Source organism: Oncorhynchus mykiss, chromosome 12, assembly GCF_013265735.2.
Source record: "Oncorhynchus mykiss isolate Arlee chromosome 12, USDA_OmykA_1.1, whole genome shotgun sequence".
Lineage (NCBI taxonomy): Eukaryota > Metazoa > Chordata > Actinopteri > Salmoniformes > Salmonidae > Oncorhynchus > Oncorhynchus mykiss.
The window spans coordinates 100,275,861-100,298,094 of NC_048576.1; the positions used below are offsets into that span (position 1 = coordinate 100,275,861).

Here is a 22,234-nt window from a genome sequence, read left to right on the forward strand (position 1 = left end):
GGTACAAAGTCAATGTGGAGGTTATATACAGGGGGTACCGGTACAGAGTCAATGTGGAGACTATATACAGGGGATACCGGTACAGAGTCAATGTGGAGGCTATATACAGGGGGTACCGGTACAGAGTCAATGTGGAGACTATATACAGGGGATACCGGTACAGAGTCAATGTGGAGGCTATATACAGGGGGTACCGGTACAGAGTCAATGTGCGGGGGCACCTGTAGGTAGAGTTATTAAAGAGACTATGGGGCAATGCAAATAGTCTGGGTAGCCATTTGATTAGGTGTTCGGGAGTCTTATGGCTTGGTAGTAGAAGCCTTTTTGAAGCCTCTTGGACCTAGACTTGGTGCTCCGGTACCGTTTGCTGTGTGGTAGCAGAGAGAACAATCGATGACTAAGGTGGCTGGAGTCTTTTTTTAGGGCCTTCCTCTGACCCCTCCATCCTGTCCAGACAGCCTTAGACCACATCCTATTGACTACATAGAGCACGTCTCCATTGAGTTAGTAGTGGGTGGAGAGGCTAACCATCCCCTCGGTATTTCCACCTGCTTTCGTCCACCCAGTCCAAACGATGTTGACTAACGTACTGACCAAGGGGTAGATGAATCAACTCATTCCTAACAAAGCTTGTTGACTTACGTACTGACCAAGGGGTAGATGAATCAACTCATTTCTAACAAAGCTTGTTGACTAATGTACCGACCAAGGGGTAGATGAATCAACTCATTCCTAACAAAGCTTGTTGACTAATGTACCGACCAAGGGGTAGATGAATCAACTCATTTCTAACAAAGCTTGTTGACTAACGTACTGACCAAGGGGTAGATGAATCAACTCATTCCTAACAAAGCCTGTTGACTAACGTACTGACCAAGGGGTAGATGAATCAACTCATTTCTAACAAAGCTTGTTGACTAATGTACTAACCAAGGGGTAGATGAATCAACTCATTCCTAACAAAGCTTGTTGACTAATGTACTGACCAAGGGGTAGATGAATCAACTCATTCCTAACAAAGCTTGTTGACTAATGTACTGACCAAGGGGTAGATGAATCAACTCATTCCTAACAAAGCTTGTTGACTAACGTACTGACCAAGGGGTAGATGAATCAACTCATTCCTAACAAAGCTTGTTGACTAACGTACTGACCAAGGGGTAGATGAATCAACTCATTCCTAACAAAGCTTGTTGACTAACGTACTGACCAAGGGGTAGATGAATCAACTCATTCCTAACAAAGCTTGTTGACTAATGTACCGACCAAGGGGTAGATGAATCAACTCATTCCTAACAAAGCTTGTTGACTAACGTACTGACCAAGGGGTAGATGAATCAACTAATTTCTAACAAAGCTTGTTGACTAATGTACCGACCAAGGGGTAGATGAATCAACTCATTCCTAACAAAGCTTGTTGACTAACGTACTGACCAAGGGGTAGATGAATCAACTCATTCCTAACAAAGCTTGTTGACTAACGTACTGACCAAGGGGTATATGAATCAACTCATTCCTAACAAAGCTTGTTGACTAACGTACTGACCAAGGGGTAGATGAATCAACTCATTCCTAACAAAGCTTGTTGACTAACGTACTGACCAAGGGGTATATGAATCAACTCATTCCTAACAAAGCTTGTTGACTAACGTACTGACCAAGGGGTAGATGAATCAACTCATTCCTAACAAAGCTTGTTGACTAACGTACTGTTTTTATATTTGAACAGTGATGTTAGTCAACAGCTTGTGCAGTAAAGGGAATAATGAAGTCATCCACGGGACTTTAATGAGGACCAGCCAACCTTTTGATACAGGATGCAATGGTGAGTTTTAAAACTGTCACCTTGTGATAAAGCACCTGTCACCAGTGATAAAGCACCTGTCACCAGTGATAAAGCAAAGGGCTCTATGCTAGCAGGCATCCGAAGGCTGAAGAGTAGTGGCTGCTGCAATCTGGTAAACAGTTTCACCATAGTCAGGAACCAGCAGGAAGGTTGACTGTAAAATCTACTTCCTGCTATTAGGGAGAGGTAAGATGTTGTTGTTTTTTAAATCAGGCCCACTTTTAATTTGAGCTTTTTTGACTAGATAATCCTTCTTTTTTTTTAAAAAACATTCAATCTTTGTCAAATCAAATCCCCATATAGGTATAGGAGGAAACCTGATCGATGGGAGAACCATCCAAAATGAATAAATATCCATCTTTAGCCTTTTCGAACACATTATTAAAGTACACATTTTCAAACCAACCCGGGCTTTCTGTAAGGTCACAAGGTCAGATTGCAACTCTAACTCTGCCTGGGCAACAGTTAGGTCATCATCACAGTGTCATCTGCATACAGATGAATGTAAAAATGTTTTAACACATAGACCAATGTTATTGATTATAAATATTAAACAGAGCAGGTCCCAATACGGACCCCTGCTGTACACCTTCTGTAATAGCCAGGAAACTAGGCTTGACACACTATTAGACAGATCATTCTCAAACAAGAAGGCTGATCCAGGCCTTAGCCAGCTTTTTGAATGAGAATGTACTGGTAAACCGTGTCAAAAGGCCTCATGAAAAGGTCTACAAATAAGTTAGCACAATGTTTTGTTATCATCTAAGCGAAACTTTGGAAAGTTGAGATAACTATCGTCCAATTTAAAGTTATATAATATACTAATAAGTTAGAGATAACTTTCGTCCAATTTAAAGAGAGATTCATAAAGAAGGGATTGAGAGAATCAGCCACTGTAAAAAAAAAAAAATTTTAAATGACGTAGATTTTTTTAGCAAGTCACTTCCTGTAGTACATCATAAATATAAAATGGTTGAAATAGAGAAGATCTCTATGAGAAGAGCTATCGATCTGCAGCTCAGGCAGCGTGTGCTCTGTAAAGACAGCTGTCCCTCCTCTCCATCCTCTAGGAAGTGCAGGCTAAGGAGCTGTGTCACTCCCTGTCGTACGGCGGCACCATCGACCAGGAGAAGCTAATGGCGCCGAGCCATGGAATGACGATTGGAATAAGCAGGAAATCCGGGAATCCTACAAACAGGATTTCTGGGAAAACAAGGGAATCTTCTTCTTCATCTTCATCTTCTTCAGACTGTGTTTCCTGGAAAACTCCCGTCTATAAAGGTCCTTGGTTTGGACAGGGCTGTTGGAGGTGTTATTGACAGAGAGCCTTGGATCAATAACTCAATAGAAACACATGATGTGAGCTCAGGAAAGAGGAGTTGTATTATTAAGGAGTGTCACATGGGGGTTCAGTCACTATCTGCTGCTTTCCTCCTGTAATGAAGGGTGCATCCCGAATGGCACACTTTTTACTATATAGTGCACTACTTCCGACCAGAGCCCTATGGTCCCTGGTTAAAATAGTGCTCTATATAGGGAATAGGGTGCCATTTTGGAACGTAGACCAGGAGTGCGTATGAAGGCGCCAGCAGCCTCAGCTGTAAATATCAGCTAGGTCCACAAACTGCCTAGAGAGGCAAACACTGAGCCGCTGCTCATTTTCTCTTGAACACGATGAGTAATGGGTTTGCCCACCTCCACTGTCTGCATCACAAAGAGCGGCCTTTTCGTCATCTTATTGGATGAGGAGTGTGTCTACGGGCCTCTCTGGAGTGGTGTTTTGTTAAGACAGTATATTGGACTCTACAGAGTGGTGTTTTGTTAAGACAGTATATTGGACTCTACAGAGTGGTGATTTGTTAAGACAGTATATTGGACTCTACAGAGTGGTGTTTTGTTAAGACAGTATATTGGACTCTAAGGAGTGGTGTTTTGTTAAGACAGTATATTGGACCCTATAGAGTGGTGTTTTGTTAAGCCAGTATATTGGACTCTACAGAGTGGTGTTTTGTTAAGCCAGTATATTGGACTCTACAGATTGGTGTTTTGTTAAGCCAGTATATTAGACTCTACAGAGTGGTGTTTTGTTAAGACAGTATATTGAACTCTACAGAGTGGTGTTTTGGTTAAGACAGTATATTGGACTCTACAGAGTGGTGTTTTGTTAAGACAGTATATTGGACTCTACAGAGTGGTGTTTTGTTAAGACAGTATATTAGACTCTACAGAGTGGTGTTTTGTTAAGCCAGTATATTGGACTCTACAGAGTGGTGTTTTGTTAAGACAGTATATTGGACTCTACAGAGTGGTGTTTTGTTAAGACAGTATATTAGACTCTACAGAGTGGTGTTTTGTTAAGACAGTATATTGGACTCTACAGAGTGGTGTTTTGTTAAGCCAGTATATTAGACTCTACAGAGTGGTGTTTTATTAATCCGTTATATTGGACTCTACAGAGTGGTGTTTTGTTAAGCCAGTATATTAGACTCTACAGAGTGGTGTTTTGTTAAGACAGTATATTGGACTCTACAGAGTGGTGTTTTGTTAAGCCAGTATATTAGACTCTACAGAGTGGTGTTTTATTAATCCGTTATATTGGACTCTACAGAGTGGTGTTTTGTTAAGCCAGTATATTAGACTCTACAGAGTGGTGTTTTGTTAAGACAGTATATTGGACTCTACAGAGTGGTGTTTTGTTAAGCCAGTATATTAGACTCTACAGAGTGGTGTTTTGTTAAGACAGTATATTAGACTCTACAGAGTGGTGTTTTGTTAAGCCAGTATATTAGACTCTACAGAGTGGTGTTTTGTTAAGCCAGTATATTAGACTCTACAGAGTGGTGTTTTGTTAAGACAGTATATTGGACTCTACAGAGTGGTGTTTTGTTAAGACAGTATATTAGACTCTACAGTGTGGTGTTTTGTTAAGACAGTATATTAGACTCTACAGAGTGGTGTTTTGTTAAGCCAGTATATTAGACTCTACAGAGTGGTGTTTTGTTAAGCCAGTATATTAGACTCTACAGAGTGGTGTTTTATTAATCCGTTATATTGGACTCTACAGAGAGTCTTAACAAAACACTGACTTGCCTAGTTAAATAAAAGTTAAATAAAAAATAAAATCAATCACTATCGAACCCAACAGCAAGTGGCCACTCGATAAAGGGCTTAGGGGCCAAGTGTTGGGTTTGACATTGTCTAACACTCACACTTGACTTTTTCCTCCTTACTGGCCCTGACTATGCTGATAGTAACTTTGATGAAAAATGAACTTGATATGACTGTGATACAGAGCCTTCAGGAAGTATTCATACCCCTTGACCCATTCCACATTTTGTAGTGTTACAACCTGATTTCAAAATGGATTAAATTGATTTGTTTCTCACCTATCTACGCACAACACCCCATAATGCCAAAGTCAAAACATGTTTTAAGAAATGTTCACAAATGTATTGAAAATGAAATACAGAAATATCTCATTTACATACGTATCTATTCACACCTCTGAGTCAATACAACACCCGTTCTGACAGTCACATTCTGTTAAAGGTCCCCAAAGCACACACATCCCTGGTCGCTCGTCTTTTCAGTTCGCTGCAGCTAGAGACTGGAACGAGCTGCAACAAACACTCAAACCGAACAGTTTTAATCTCAATCTCTTTATTCAAAGACTCAGTCATGGACACTCTTACTGACAGTTGTGGCTGCTTTGTGTGATCTATTGTTGTCTCTACCTTCTTGCCCTTTGTGTTGTCTGTGCCCAATAATGCTTGTAGCGTGTTTTGTCCTGCTACCATGTTGGGTTTCAACCATGTTGTGTTGCTACCATGTTGTGTTGCTACCATGTTGTGTTGCTACCACGCTGTGTTGTCATGTGTTGCTGCCTTGTTATGTTGTTGTTTTTAGGTCTCTCTTCATGTAGTGTTGTGTTGCTACCACGCTGTGTTGTCATGTGTTGCTGCCTTGTTATGTTGTTGTTTTTAGGTCTCTCTTTATGTAGTGTTGTGTTGCTACCACGCTGTGTTGTCATGTGTTGCTGCCTTGTTATGTTGTTGTTTTTAGGTCTCTCTTTATGTAGTGTTGTGTTGCTACCACGCTGTGTTGTCATGTGTTGCTGCCTTGTTATGTTGTTGTTTTTAGGTCTCTCTTTATGTAGTGTTGTGTTGATACCACGCTGTGTTGTCATGTGTTGCTGCCTTGTTATGTTGTTGTTTTTAGGTCTCTCTTTATGTAGTGTTGTGTTGATACCACGCTGTGTTGTCATGTGTTGCTGCCTTGTTATGTTGTTGTTTTTAGGTCTCTCTTTACGTAGTGTTTTGTCCTATATTTATATGTTTTTTATTTTATTATTTATTATTTATTTTTTTATCCCCCGTCCCCACAGGAGGTCTTTTGTCTTTTGGTAGGCCGTCATTATAATTAAGAATTTGTTCTTAACTGACTTGCCTTGTTAAATAAAGGTTCAATAAAATAAAATAAATCAACTGCTTTGTAGAAGCACATTTGGCAGCGATTACAGCTGTGAGTGTTTCTGGGTAAATCTCTAACAGCTTTCCACACATGGATTGTTCAATACCTTCCCAAAATTCTTATCAAACTTCTTCGAGCTGGATGGATGGATGTGGATCATCTCCATTTTATCATGTTTTTTTCACCTGGAAAAACTCTCCAGCCCTTAACTATGACAAGTATACCCATAACATGATGCAGCCACCACTATGCTTGAACATGTGGAGAGTGGTACTCAGTAATGAGTTGTATTGGATTTTCCTCAAACACAAAACTTTGTGTTCAGGACCTAAAGTTAATTTCTTTGCCACATTATTTGCAGTTTTACTTTAGTTCCTTGTTGCAAACAGGATGTATGTTTTGGAATATTGTTATTCTGTACAGGCTTCCTTCTTTTCACTCTGTCAATTAGGTTAGTATTGTAGAGTAACTACAATGTAGTTGATCCATCCTCAGTTTTCTCCCATCACAGCCATTAAACTCTGTCAGTTAGGTTAGTGTTGTAGAGTAACTATGTAGTTGATCCATCCTCAGTGTTCTCCTGTCACAGCCATGTTTTAAAGTCACCATGGGTCTCTCTGAGCAACTGAGTTGTATTGACTGGGTGTATTGATACACCATCCAAAGTGTAATTATTAACTTCACCAGAGGCTCAAAGGGGATTTTCAATGTCTGCTTTTATCATTTTTACCCATCGACCAATAGGTGCCCTACTTTGGCAAACATTGGAAAACCTCCCTGGTCTTTGTGGTTGAATCTGTGTTTGTAATTCACTGCTTGACTGAGGGACATAAGAGATAATTGTATGTGTGGGGTACAAAGATGAGGTAATCATTCAAAAATGATGTTAAACACTATTATTGCACACATAGTGAGTCCATGCAACTAATTATGTCACTTGTTAATCACATTTTTACACCTGAACTTATTTAGGCGTTTCTATAACAACGGGGTTGAATACTTATTGACACAAGACATTTTAGCCTTACAATTTGTTATAATTTGTAAAAAATAAATTAAAAATTAAAAAATTCGATAAACATAATTCCACTTTGACATTATGGGGTATTGTGTGTCAGGCCAGTGGCCAACTAAATCTCCATGTATTCCATTTTAAGTTCAGGCTGTAACACAACACAATGTGGGGAAAGTCAAGGGGTTTGAAAACATTCTGAAGGCTCAGTATGTGGTTGTCCCACTTGGCAATCTGGTGAGGAATGTATTAACTGTAAATGGCTCTGGATAAGAACATCTGATAAAATGTTGTTGTTTTAATCAATAACCAGCCAATACCTCTACAGGAGCCTGATTAATGATGCTAAACAACAATAACCAGCCAATACCTCTACAGGAGCCTGATTAATGACACTAAACAACAATAACCAGCCAATACCTCTACAGGAGCCTGATTAATGACACTAAACAACAATAACCAGCCAATACCTCTACAGGAGCCTGATTAATGACACTAAACAACAATAACCAGCCAATACCTCTACAGGAGCCTGATTAATGATGCTAAACATCAATAACCAGCCAATACCTCTACAGGAGCCTGATTAATGACACTAAACAACAATAACCAGCCAATACTTCTACAGGAGCCTGATTAATGACACTAAACAACAATAACCAGCCAATACCTCTACAGGAGCCTGATTAATGATGCTAAACATCAATAACCAGCCAATACCTCTACAGGAGCCTGATTAATGACACTAAACAACAATAACCAGCCAATACCTCTACAGGAGCCTGATTAATGATGCTAAACAACAATAACCAGCCAATACCTCTACAGGAGCCTGATAAATGATGCTAAACATCAATAACCAGCCTGATTAATGATGCTAAACAACAATAACCAGCCTGATTAATGATGCTAAACAACAATAACCAGCCAATACCTCTACAGGAGCCTGATTAATGATGCTAAACAACAATAACCAGCCAATACCTCTACAGGAGCCTGATTAATGACACTAAACAACAATAACCAGCCAATACCTCTACAGGAGCCTGATTAATGACACTAAACAACAATAACCAGCCAATACCTCTACAGGAGCCTGATTAATGATGCTAAACAACAATAACCAGCCAATACCTCTACAGGAGCCTGATTAATGATGCTAAACAATAATAACCAGCCAATACCTCTACAGGAGCCTGATAAATGACACTAAACATCAATAACCAGCCTGATTAATGATGCTAAACAACAATAACCAGCCAATACCTCTACAGGAGCCTGATTAATGACACTAAACAACAATAACCAGCCTGATTAATGATGCTAACAATAACCAGCCTGATTAATGACACTAAACAACAATAACCAGCCAATACCTCTACAGGAGCCTGATTAATGACACTAAACAACAATAACCAGCCTGATTAATGACACTAAACAACAATAACCAGCCTGATTAATGACCTAAACAACAATAACCAGCCTGATGAACGACACTAAACAACAATAACCAGCCTGATTAATGATGCTAACAATAACCAGCCTGATTAATGATGCTAACAATAACCAGCCTGATTAATGATGCTAACAATAACCAGCCTGATTAATGATGCTAACAATAACCAGCCTGATTAATGATGCTAACAATAACCAGCCTGATTAATGATGCTAACAATAACCAGCCTGATTAATGACACTAAACAACAATAACCAGCCTGATTAATGACACTAAACAACAATAACCAGCCTGATTAATGACACTAAACAACAATAACCAGCCTGATTAATGACACTAAACAACAATAACCAGCCTGATTAATGACACTAACAATAATAACCAGCCTGATTAATGATGCTAAACAACAATAACCAGCCTGATTAATGATGCTAAACAACAATAACCAGCCTGATTAATGACACTAAACAACAATAACCAGCCTGATTAATGACACTAAACAACAATAACCAGCCTGATTAATGACCTAAACAACAATAACCAGCCTGATTAATGATGCTAAACAACAATAACCAGCCTGATTAATGATGCTAAACAACAATAACCAGCCTGATTAATGACACTAACAATAATAACCAGCCTGATGAACGACACTAAACAACAATAACCAGCCTGATTAATGATGCTAACAATAACCAGCCTGATTAATGATGCTAACAATAACCAGCCTGATTAATGATGCTAACAATAACCAGCCTGATTAATGATGTTAACAATAACCAGCCTGATTAATGACACTAAACAACAATAACCAGCCTGATTAATGACACTAAACAACAATAACCAGCCTGATTAATGACACTAAACAACAATAACCAGCCTGATTAATGACACTAAACAACAATAACCAGCCTGATTAATGACACTAACAATAATAACCAGCCTGATTAATGATGCTAAACAACAATAACCAGCCTGATTAATGATGCTAAACAACAATAACCAGCCTGATTAATGACACTAAACAACAATAACCAGCCTGATTAATGACACTAAACAACAATAACCAGCCTGATTAATGACCTAAACAACAATAACCAGCCTGATTAATGATGCTAAACAACAATAACCAGCCTGATTAATGATGCTAAACAACAATAACCAGCCTGATTAATGACACTAACAATAATAACCAGCCTGATTAATGACACTAAACAACAATAACCAGCCTGATTAATGACCTAAACAACAATAACCAGCCTGATTAATGATGCTAAACAACAATAACCAGCCTGATTAATGACACTAAACAACAATAACCAGCCTGATTAATGATGCTAAACAACAATAACCAGCCTGATTAATGATGCTAAACAACAATAACCAGCCTGATTAATGACACTAAACAACAATAACCAGCCTGATTAATGATGCTAAACAACAATAACCAGCCTGATTAATGATGCTAAACAACAATAACCAGCCTGATTAATGATGCTAAACAACAATAACCAGCCTGATTAATGATGCTAAACAACAATAACCAGCCTGATTAATGACCTAAACAACAATAACCAGCCTGATTAATGACCTAAACAACAATAACCAGCCTGATTAATGATGCTAAACAACAATGAACACCTCCATCAACCCTCCTGCTGCAGAAGCACTGACAAATAATGAGCTAAATCATTTATGCTTAAACACGGCTAATTACCCACCAACATATCATTTACGCTTAAACACGGCTAATTACTCACCAATATATCTTACATTTACACACTGCTAATTACTCACCAACATATCTTACATTTAAATACTCACCAATATATCTTACATTTTCACACTGCTAAATACTCACCAATATATCTTACATTTAAATACTCACCAATATATCTTACATTTAAATACACACCAAAATATCTTGCATTTAAACACAGCCAAATACCCACCAATATATTTAACATTAACACACAGCAAAATACTGCCCAAAAGGTGGTAATCATATGACCATGGTAATGATGAAGATGATGATAAGTGCTTTAGTTACTGTAACTGTTCTTACTTAAAAGTTGTCTGTAAGAGTCTGTGACGTTTTGTCCGCCTTCAAACGGGTTGACGAATGGCTGACAGAGCTTCTGGGCTGGGAGAGAAGACAGAACACATGGATCAGCCAATCACATCTTCCCTCCCTCATCTCCTCCCCCTCACCCCCCCCCCTCATATCCTCCCTCATCTCCCCCCTCATCTCCCCCCTCATATCCTCCCTCCCTCATCTCCTCCCCCCTCATATCCTCCCCCTCATCTTCTCCCCCCTATTCTCCTTTCCCCTCAACTCTCCCATCTCCTCTCCCTCATGTCCTCTCCGCTCGTCTCCTCTCCCTCATCTCCTCCCCCTCAACTCTCCCATCTCCTCCCCCTCATCTCCTCTCCCTCATCTCCTCTCCCTCATCTCCTCCCCTTCATCTCCTCTCCCTCATCTTCTCCCCCTCATCTCCTCTCCCTCATCTCCTCCCCCTCATCTCCTCTCCCTCATCTTCTCCCCCTCAACTCACCCATCTCCTCTCCCTCATCTCTTCTCCCTCATCTCCTCTCCCTCATCTCCTCCCCCTCATCTCCTCTCCCTCATCTCCTCCCCCTCAACTCTCCCATCTTCTCCCCCTCATCTCCTCCCCCTCATCTCCTCGCCCTCATCTCCTCTCCTTCATCTCCCCTCCCTCATCTCCTCCCCCTCATCCCCCCCCCTCATATTCTCCCTTATCTCCCCCCTCATCTCCCCCCTCATATCCTCCCTCCCTCATCTCCTCCCCCCTCATATCCCCCCCCCTCATCTTCTCCCCCCTATTCTCCTTTCCCCTCAACTCTCCCATCTCCTCTCCCTCATGTCCTCTCCGCTCGTCTCCTCTCCCTCATCTCCTCCCCCCTCAACTCTGCCACCTCCTCCCCCTCATCTCCTCTCCCTCATCTCCTCTCCCTCATCTCCTCCCCTTCATCTCCTCCCCCTCATCTCCTCTCCCTCATCTCCTCCCCCTCAACTCTCCCATCTCCTCCCCCTCATCTCCTCCCCCTCATCTCCTCGCCCTCATCTCCTCTCCTTCATCTCCTCTCCCTCATCTCCTCCCCCTCATCTCCTCCCCTCCCCTCATCTCCTCCCCCTCATCTCCTCCCCCTCATCTCCTCCCCCTCATCTCCTCCCCCTCATCTCTTCTCCCTCATCTCCTCTCCCTCATCTCCTCCCCCTCATCTATTCTCCCTCATCTCCTCCCCCTCATCTCTTCTCCTTCATCTCCTCCCCCTCACCTCTTCTCCCTCATCTCCCCCCCCTCATTTCCCTCCCAGTCTGTTTCTAAACACCACAGCAGTCCTAGCCTGGATGTCAGTCTGTTTCTAAACACCACAGCAGTCCTAGCCTGGATGTCAGTCTGTTTCTAAACACCACAGCAGTCCTAGCCTGGATGTCAGTCTGTTTCTAAACACCACAGCAGTCCTAGTCTGGATGTTAGTCTGTTTCTAAACACCACAGCAGTCCTAGCCTGGATGTCAGTCTGTTTCTAAACACCACAGCAGTCCTAGCCTGGATGTCAGTCTGTTTCTAAACACCACAGCAGTCCTAGCCTGGATGTTAGTCTGTTTCTAAACACCACAGCAGTCCTAGCCTGGATGTCAGTCTGTTTCTAAACACCACAGCAGTCCTAGCCTGGATGTCAGTCTGTTTCTAAACACCACAGCAGTCCTAGCCTGGATGTTAGTCTGTTTCTAAACACCACAGCAGTCCTAGCCTGGATGTCAGTCTGTTTCTAAACACCACAGCAGTCCTAGCCTGGATGTCAGTCTGTTTCTAAACACCACAGCAGTCCTAGCCTGGATGTCAGTCTGTTTCTAAACACCACAGCAGTCCTAGCCTGGATGTCAGTCTGTTTCTAAACACCACAGCAGTCCTAGCCTGGATGTCAGTCTGTTTCTAAACACCACAGCAGTCCTAGCCTGGATGTCAGTCTGTTTCTAAACACCACAGCAGTCCTAGCCTGGATGTCAGTCTGTTTCTAAACACCACAGCAGTCCTAGCCTGGATGTCAGTCTGTTTCTAAACACCACAGCAGTCCTAGCCTGGATGTCAGTCTGTTTCTAAACACCACAGCAGTCCTAGCCTGGATGTCAGTCTGTTTCTAAACACCACAGCAGTCCTAGCCTGGATGTCAGTCTGTTTCTAAACACCACAGCAGTCCTAGCCTGGATGTCAGTCTGTTTCTAAACACCACGGCAGTCCTAGCCTGGATGTCAGTCTGTTTCTAAACACCACAGCAGTCCTAGCCTGGATGTCAGTCTGTTTCTAAACACCACAGCAGTCCTAGCCTGGATGTCAGTCTGTTTCTAAACACCACAGCAGTCCTAGCCTGGATGTCAGTCTGTTTCTAAACACCACAGCAGTCCTAGCCTGGATGTCAGTCTGTTTCTAAACACCACAGCAGTCCTAGCCTAGGTTGAGTTGTATGTTATGACATTATTATAACCCAGAGGTTGTCTGCAGCAGAAAACAGACATGCCGTCACCCACGCTGGCTCTTACACCCACACTGCAGTAAAGCAACTCTCCTCAACTCTGGTCCTGGGGACTGTCAGGGTGGGACTGTTTTTCTTCCAGCCCAGTACTAATACACCTATAATATCTGATAATAGAATGTCTGATAATAGAATATCTGATAATATAATACCTGATAATATAATATCTGCCATCTAGCTGACACTTTAACTGAAACTTATCCAAAGCATTAAAGCCATGTAGTACCATGCTGTACCAGCTGAGCTACAGGGGACTACACTATACATGTTATAACCTGGTAGTACCAGCTGAGCTACAGGGGACTACACTATACATGCTATAACCCTGGTAGTACCATGTTGTACCAGCTGAGCTACAGGGGACTACACTATACATGTTATAACCCTGGTAGTACCATGTTGTACCAGCTGAGCTACAGGGGACTACACTATACATGTTATAACCTGGTAGTACCAGCTGAGCTACAGGGAACTACACTATACATGTTATAACCTGGTAGTACCATGCTGTACCAGCTGAGCTACAGGGAACTACACTATACATGTTATAACCTGGTAGTACCAGCTGAGCTACAGGGAACTACACTATACATGTTATAACCTGGTAGTACCAGCTGAGCTACAGGGGACTACACTATACATGTTATAACCTGGTAGTACCAGCTGAGCTACAGGGAACTACACTATACATGTTATAACCTGGTAGTACCAGCTGAGCTACAGGGAACTACACTATACATGTTATAACCTGATAGTACCAGCTGAGCTACAGGGGACTACACTATACATGTTATAACCTGGTAGTACCAGCTGAGCTACAGAGGACTACACTATACATGTTATAACCTGGTAGTACCAGCTGAGCTACAGGGAACTACACTATACATGTTATAACCTGGTAGTACCAGCTGAGCTACAGGGGACTACACTATACATGTTATAACCTGGTAGTACCAGCTGAGCTACAGGGGACTACACTATACATGTTATAACTCTGGTAGTACCAGCTGAGCTACAGGGAACTACACTATACGTGTTATAACCTACTAGTACCATGCTGTACCAGCTGAGCTACAGGGAACTACACTATACATGTTATAACCTGGTAGTACCAGCTGAGCTACAGGGAACTACACTATACATGTTATAACCTGGTAGTACCATGCTGTACCAGCTGAGCTACAGGGGACTACACTATACATGTTATAACTCTGGTAGTACCAGCTGAGCTACAGATGGTCACACTATACATGCTATAACCTGGTAGTACCATGCTGAGCTACAGGGAACTACACTATACATGTTATAACCTGGTAGTACCAGCTGAGCTACATTGGACTACACTATACATGTTATAACCTGGTAGTACCAGCTGAGCTACAGGGAACTACACTATACATGATATAACCTGGTAGTACCATGCTGTACCAGCTGAGCTACAGGGGACTACACTATACATGTTATAACTCTGGTAGTACCAGCTGAGCTACAGGGAACTACACTATACATGTTATAACCTGGTAGTACCAGCTGAGCTACAGGGAACTACACTATACGTGTTATAACCTGGTAGTACCAGCTGAGCTACAGGGGACTACACTATACATGTTATAACCTGGTAGTACTAGCTGAGCTACAGGGGACTACACTATACATGTTATAACCTGGTAGTACCAGCTGAGCTACAGGGAACTACACTATTCATGTTATAACCTGGTAGTACCATGCTGTACCAGCTGAGCTACAGGGAACTACACTATTCATGTTATAACCTGGTAGTACCAGCTGAGCTACAGGGGACTACACTATACATGTTATAACCTGGTAGTACCATCTGAGCTACAGGGAACTACACTATACATGTTATAACCCTGGTAGTACCAGCTGAGCTACAGGGAACTACACTATACATGTTATAACCCTGGTAGTACCAGCTGAGCTACAGGGGACTACACTATACATGTTATAACCTGGTAGTACCAGCTGAGCTACAGGGGACTACACTATACATGTTATAACCTGGTAGTACCAGCTGAGCTACAGGGAACTACACTATTCATGTTATAACCTGGTAGTACCATGCTGTACCAGCTGAGCTACAGGGAACTACACTATTCATGTTATAACCTGGTAGTACCAGCTGAGCTACAGGGGACTACACTATACATGTTATAACCTGGTAGTACCATCTGAGCTACAGGGAACTACACTATACATGTTATAACCCTGGTAGTACCAGCTGAGCTACAGGGAACTACACTATACATGTTATAACCTGGTAGTACCAGCTGAGCTACAGGGGACTACACTATACATGTTATAACCTGGTAGTACCATGCTGTACCAGCTGAGCTACAGGGAACTACACTATACATGTTATAACCTGGTAGTACCATGCTGTACCAGCTGAGCTACAGGGAACTACACTATACATGTTATAACCTGGTAGTACCATGCTGTACCAGCTGAGCTACAGGGAACTACACTATACATGTTATAACCTGGTAGTACCAGCTGAGCTACATTGGACTACACTATACATGTTATAACCTGGTAGTACCAGCTGAGCTACAGGGGACTACACTATACATGATATAACCTGGTAGTACCATGCTGTACCAGCTGAGCTACAGGGGACTACACTATACATGTTATAACTCTGGTAGTACCAGCTGAGCTACAGGGAACTACACTATACATGTTATAACCTGGTAGTACCAGCTGAGCTACAGGGAACTACACTATACGTGTTATAACCTGGTATTACCAGCTGAGCTACAGGGGACTACACTATACATGTTATAACCTGGTAGTACCAGCTGAGCTACAGGGGACTACACTATACATGTTATAACCTGGTAGTACCAGCTGAGCTACAGGGAACTACACTATTCATGTTATAACCTGGTAGTACCATGCTGTACCAGCTGAGCTACAGGGAACTACACTATTCATGTTATAACCTGGTAGTACCAGCTGAGCTACAGGGGACTACACTATACATGTTATAACCTGGTAGTACCAGCTGAGCTACAGGGAACTACACTATACATGTTATAACCCTGGTAGTACCAGCTGAGCTACAGGGGACTACACTATACATGTTATAACCTGGTAGTACTAGCTGAGCTACAGGGGACTACACTATACATGTTATAACCTGGTAGTACCATGCTGTACCAGCTGAGCTACAGGGAACTACACTATACATGTTATAACCTGGTAGTACCATGCTGTACCAGCTGAGCTACAGGGAACTACACTATACATGTTATAACCTGGTAGCACCAGCTGAGCTACAGGGGACTACACTATACATGTTATAACCTGGTAGTACCAGCTGAGCTACAGGGGACTACACTATACATGTTATAACCTGGTAGTACCATGCTGTACCAGCTGAGCTACAGGGGACTACACTATACATGTTATAACCTGGTAGTACCAGCTGAGCTACAGATGGTCACACTATACATGCTATAACCTGGTAGTACCAGCTGAGCTACATGGGACTACACTATACATGTTATAACCTGGTAGTACCTCCTGAGCTACAGATGGTCACACTATACATGCTATAACCTGGTAGTACCAGCTGAGCTACAGATGGTCACACTATACATGTTATAACCTGGTAGTACCAGCTGAGCTACAGATGGTCACACTATACATGCTATAACCTGGTAGTACCAGCTGAGCTACAGATGGTCACACTATACATGTTATAACCTGGTAGTACCAGCTGAGCTACAGATGGTCACACTATACATGCTATAACCTGGTAGTACCAGCTGAGCTACAGATGGTCACACTATACATGCTATAACCTGGTAGTACCAGCTGAGCTACAGATGGTGACACTATACATGTTATAACCTGGTAGTACCAGCTGAGCTACAGATGGTCACACTATACATGTTATAACCTGGTAGTACCAGCTGAGCTACAGATGGTCACACTATACATGCTATAACCTGGTAGTACCAGCTGAGCTACAGATGGTCACACTATACATGTTAAAACCTGGTAGTACCAGCTGAGCTACATGGGACTACACTATACATGTTATAACCTGGTAGTACCTCCTGAGCTACAGATGGTCACACTATACATGTTATAACCTGGTAGTACCAGCTGAGCTACAGATGGTCACACTATACATGCTATAACCTGGTAGTACCAGCTGAGCTACATGGGACTACACTATACATGTTATAACCTGGTAGTACCTCCTGAGCTACAGATGGTCACACTATACATGCTATAACCTGGTAGTACCAGCTGAGCTACAGATGGTCACACTATACATGTTATAACCTGGTAGTACCAGCTGAGCTACAGATGGTCACACTATACATGCTATAACCTGGTAGTACCAGCTGAGCTACAGATGGTCACACTATACATGTTATAACCTGGTAGTACCAGCTGAGCTACAGATGGTCACACTATACATGCTATAACCTGGTAGTACCAGCTGAGCTACAGATGGTCACACTATACATGCTATAACCTGGTAGTACCAGCTGAGCTACAGATGGTCACACTATACATGTTATAACCTGGTAGTACCAGCTGAGCTACAGATGGTCACACTATACATGTTATAACCTGGTAGTGCCAGCTGAGCTACAGATGGTCACACTATACATGCTATAACCTGGTAGTACCAGCTGAGCTACAGATGGTCACACTATACATGCTATAACCTGGTAGTACCAGCTGAGCTACAGATGGTCACACTATACATGTTATAACCTGGTAGTACCAGCTGAGCTACAGATGGTCACACTATACATGTTATAACCTGGTAGTACCAGCTGAGCTACAGATGGTCACACTATACATGTTATAACCCTGGTAGTACCAGCTGAGCTACAGATGGTCACACTATACATGTTATAACCTGGTAGTACCAGCTGAGCTACAGATGGTCACACTATACATGCTATAACCTGGTAGTACCAGCTGAGCTACAGATGGTCACACTATACATGTTATAACCTGGTAGTACCAGCTGAGCTACAGATGGTCACACTATACATGCTATAACCTGGTAGTACCAGCTGAGCTACAGATGGTCACACTATACATGCTATAACCTGGTAGTACCAGCTGAGCTACAGATGGTCACACTATACATGTTATAACCTGGTAGTACCAGCTGAGCTACAGATGGTCACACTATACATGTTATAACCTGGTAGTACCAGCTGAGCTACAGATGGTCACACTATACATGCTATAACCTGGTAGTACCAGCTGAGCTACAGATGGTCACACTATACATGCTATAACCTGGTAGTACCAGCTGAGCTACAGATGGTCACACTATACATGTTATAACCTGGTAGTACCAGCTGAGCTACAGATGGTCACACTATACATGTTATAACCTGGTAGTACCAGCTGAGCTACAGATGGTCACACTATACATGTTATAACCCTGGTAGTACCAGCTGAGCTACAGATGGTCACACTATACATGTTATAACCTGGTAGTACCAGCTGAGCTACAGATGGTCACACTATACATGTTATAACCTGGTAGTACCAGCTGAGCTACAGATGGTCACACTATACATGCTATAACCTGGTAGTACCAGCTGAGCTACAGATGGTCACACTATACATGCTATAACCTGGTAGTACCAGCTGAGCTACAGATGGTCACACTATACATGTTATAACCTGGTAGTACCAGCTGAGCTACAGATGGTCACACTATACATGTTATAACCTGGTAGTACCAGCTGAGCTACAGATGGTCACACTATACATGTTATAACCTGGTAGTACCAGCTGAGCTACAGATGGTCACACTATACATGCTATAACCTGGTAGTACCAGCTGAGCTACAGATGGTCACACTATACATGTTATAACCTGGTAGTACCAGCTGAGCTACAGATGGTCACACTATACATGTTATAACCTGGTAGTACCAGCTGAGCTACAGATGGTCACACTATACATGTTATAACCTGGTAGTACCAGCTGAGCTACAGATGGTCACACTATACATGTTATAACCTGGTAGTACCAGCTGAGCTACAGATGGTCACACTAAGCCACAAAGGACCAGTATCTGACTCTCTGCTAAAAGAAAAGTGACATGCAGTGACTTACAGTTGCAGGTCCTCCACAGTCCTGAGTGTGAGTTGAGAGAGAGGTTGGAGATGTTTTCCCTCTGAGCGACATCTATCAGGTACCAGTAGTCTGTCCCTATGGCCACCCCCAGCAACACAAAACTGGACACTCCACACACTGCTACAAACAGTGCCAGAGCTCCCAGAGTCATCCTCACCATACCCGAGAAGAGGAGAGGAGAGAGGAGAGAGAGAAACAGAGAGAGTGATAGACCTGGTGAGGCAAATCAGAGCGAGAAAGAAAGAGGTGTTCAGAGCATGAGGGAGTGAGAAAGAGAAATGAAGAGAAACACAGAGGGAGAGAGTAGGAGGACAAGAAGAGAGAGGAAGAGAGAGGGCAAAAGAGAGAGGAAGAGAGAGGGAAAGGGAGAGAAACACAGAGAGAGGGATAGAGGAGGAGGACAAGAAGAGAGAGAGAGAGAGAGAGAGAGAGAGAGAGTGATGAAAAGGGAGGGAAACAGAGAGGGTAAAAGTCAGAAGATAGAGCGAGGGAGATGAAGATTAACATTGAAATAGTCAATAATAATAATAATTGAAGCGAGAGAGAGAGAGAGAGAGAGAGAGAGAGAGAGAGAGAGAGAGGAACAGAGAGAGAGAGAGGAACAGAGAGAGAGAGAGGAACAGAGAGAGAGAGAGAGGAACAGAGAGATAGAGATTAGGTGGGAGTGAGAGATCAGAGTGTCAAACACACACAGTGGAAGAGGGTGAATAAGAGAAGTATACAGGGGGTGAAAGATAAAGAGATGGAGAGCTCAATGAAAGAGATGGAGAGCTGTTGTGGACTGTCTCTATGTCAGAGTGTGTATCTGCCGTCTGTGGAGTGGAGGTGTATCTCTGTGTCCTGGTCTGGTACTGAAGTAGTCTATTCACCACAGGGTTTCCCAAACTCAGTCCCGGGGCCCGTTTAGGTTTTTCCTCTAGCGCTACACAGCTGATTTAAATAATCAAAGGTTGATGTTGAGTTGGTTATTTGAATCAGCTGTGTAGTGCTAGGGGAAACATATAAACGTGCACCCTTGGGGGGGGGGGGGGGGGTACAGGACCAAGAGGGGCCCAGGACCCAGAGGGTGGGCCAGGAACAAGTTTGGAAAACCCTGTCCTACCAGATGGTCGATCAGTAGGGTGTAGTACCGTCCTGGGCCAGATGAGGGTAGCGTGGGGCAGACATTGTGCATTTTGAATGTTCGTTATGATCTCTGTGTATGTATCAGTAGCATCACTAGTAACACTAGTATCAATAGTAGTATCAGTAGTAGTATCAGTAGCATCAGTAGTATCAGTAGCGGTAACAGTAGTAGTATCAGTAGCATCAGTGGTATCAATAGTAGTATCAGTACTACCAGTATTATCACTAATATCAGTAGTATCATTATCAGTATCAGTAGTAACACTAGTATCAGTAGTGTCAGTATTAGCAGTATTATGAGTATCAGTAGTATCAGTAACATCAGCAGTAGTATCAGTATTATCATTAGCTTCAGTAGCATCTGTAGCATCAGTGGCATCAGTAGTAGCATCAGTAGTATCAGAAGCGGTATCAGTAGTAGTATCAGTAGCATCAATATCAGTGGTAGCATCAGTAGTAGTATCAGTAGCATCAATATCAACGGTAGCATCAGTAGTAGTATCAGTAGCATCAGTAGTATCAGTAGCGGTATCAGTAGTAGTATCAGTAGCATCAATATCAGTGGTAGCATCCGTAGTAGTATCAGTAGCATCAGTAGTATCAGTAGCGGTATCAGTAGTAGTATCAGTAGCATCAGTAGTATCACTAGTGGTATCAGTAGTAGTATCAGTAGCATCAGTAGTATCAGTAGCGGTATCAGTAGTAGTATCAGTAGCATCAGTAGTATCAGTAGTGGTATCAGTAGTATCACTAGAGGTATCAGTAGTAGTATCAGTAGCATCAGTAGTATCAGTAGTGGTATCAGTAGTATAAGTAGTAGCATCAGTAGTATCAGTAGTAGCATCAGTAGTAGTATCAGTAGCATTAGTAGTGGTATCAGTAGTAGCATCAGTAGTAGTATCAGTAGTAGCATCAGTGGTAATATCAGCAGCAGCATCAGTAGTAGTATCAGTAGCAGCAGTAGTAGTATTAGTAGTGGTATCAGTAGTAGTATCAGTAGTATAAGTAGTAGCATCAGTAGTAGTATCAGTAGTATCAGTAGTATCAGTAGTAGTGTCAGTAGTATAAGTAGTAGCATCAGTAGTAGTATCAGTAGTAGCATCAGTAGTAGTATCAGCAGCAGCATCAGTAGTAGTATCAGTAGCATCAGTAGTAGTATTAGTAGTGGTATCAGTAGTAGTATCAGTAGTATAATAGTAGCATCAGTAGTAGTATCAGTAGTATCAGTAGTAGCATCAGTAGTAGTACCAGTAGTATCAGTAGTGGTATCAGTAGTAGTAGCATCAGTAGTAGTATCAGTAGTAGTAGCATCAGTAGTAGTATCAGTAGTAGTATCAGTAGTATCAGTTGTAGTAGTATCCCTAGGAGGGGTGCGTCCCTTGAGTGAGTTGAGTCACTGACGTGATCTTCCTGTCCGGCTTGGCGCCCCCCCTTGGTTTGTGCCGTGGGGGAGATCTTTGTGGGCTATACTCGGCCTTGTCTCAGGATGGTAAGTTGGTGGTTGAAGATATCCCTCTAGTGGTGTGGGGGCTGTACTTTGGCAATGTGGGTGTGGTTATATCCTGCCTGTTTGGCCCTGTCTGGGGGTATCGTCAGACGGGGCCACAGTGTCTCC

At 42.4% G+C, this 22,234-nt stretch overlaps 2 protein-coding genes across 2 annotated transcripts in view; both read right to left on the reverse strand.

The window, feature by feature from the left end:
- LOC118937853 (transmembrane protein 114-like) overlaps positions 1-19,731 on the reverse strand; it is a 37,362-nt gene extending 17,631 nt beyond the window's left edge. The window contains exons 1-2 of the mRNA XM_036939630.1: positions 19,474-19,731; positions 10,850-10,927 (exon numbers count right to left, since the gene is read on the reverse strand). Coding sequence (XP_036795525.1) covers positions 10,850-10,927; positions 19,474-19,654 — 259 coding nt within the window. The 5' untranslated portion in view covers positions 19,655-19,731. The remainder of the gene's footprint in view (positions 1-10,849; positions 10,928-19,473) is intronic.
- Positions 1-22,234, reverse strand: part of LOC110539068 (NLR family CARD domain-containing protein 3) — a 1,005,455-nt gene that overhangs the window by 446,431 nt on the left and 536,790 nt on the right. The window lies entirely within an intron of this gene.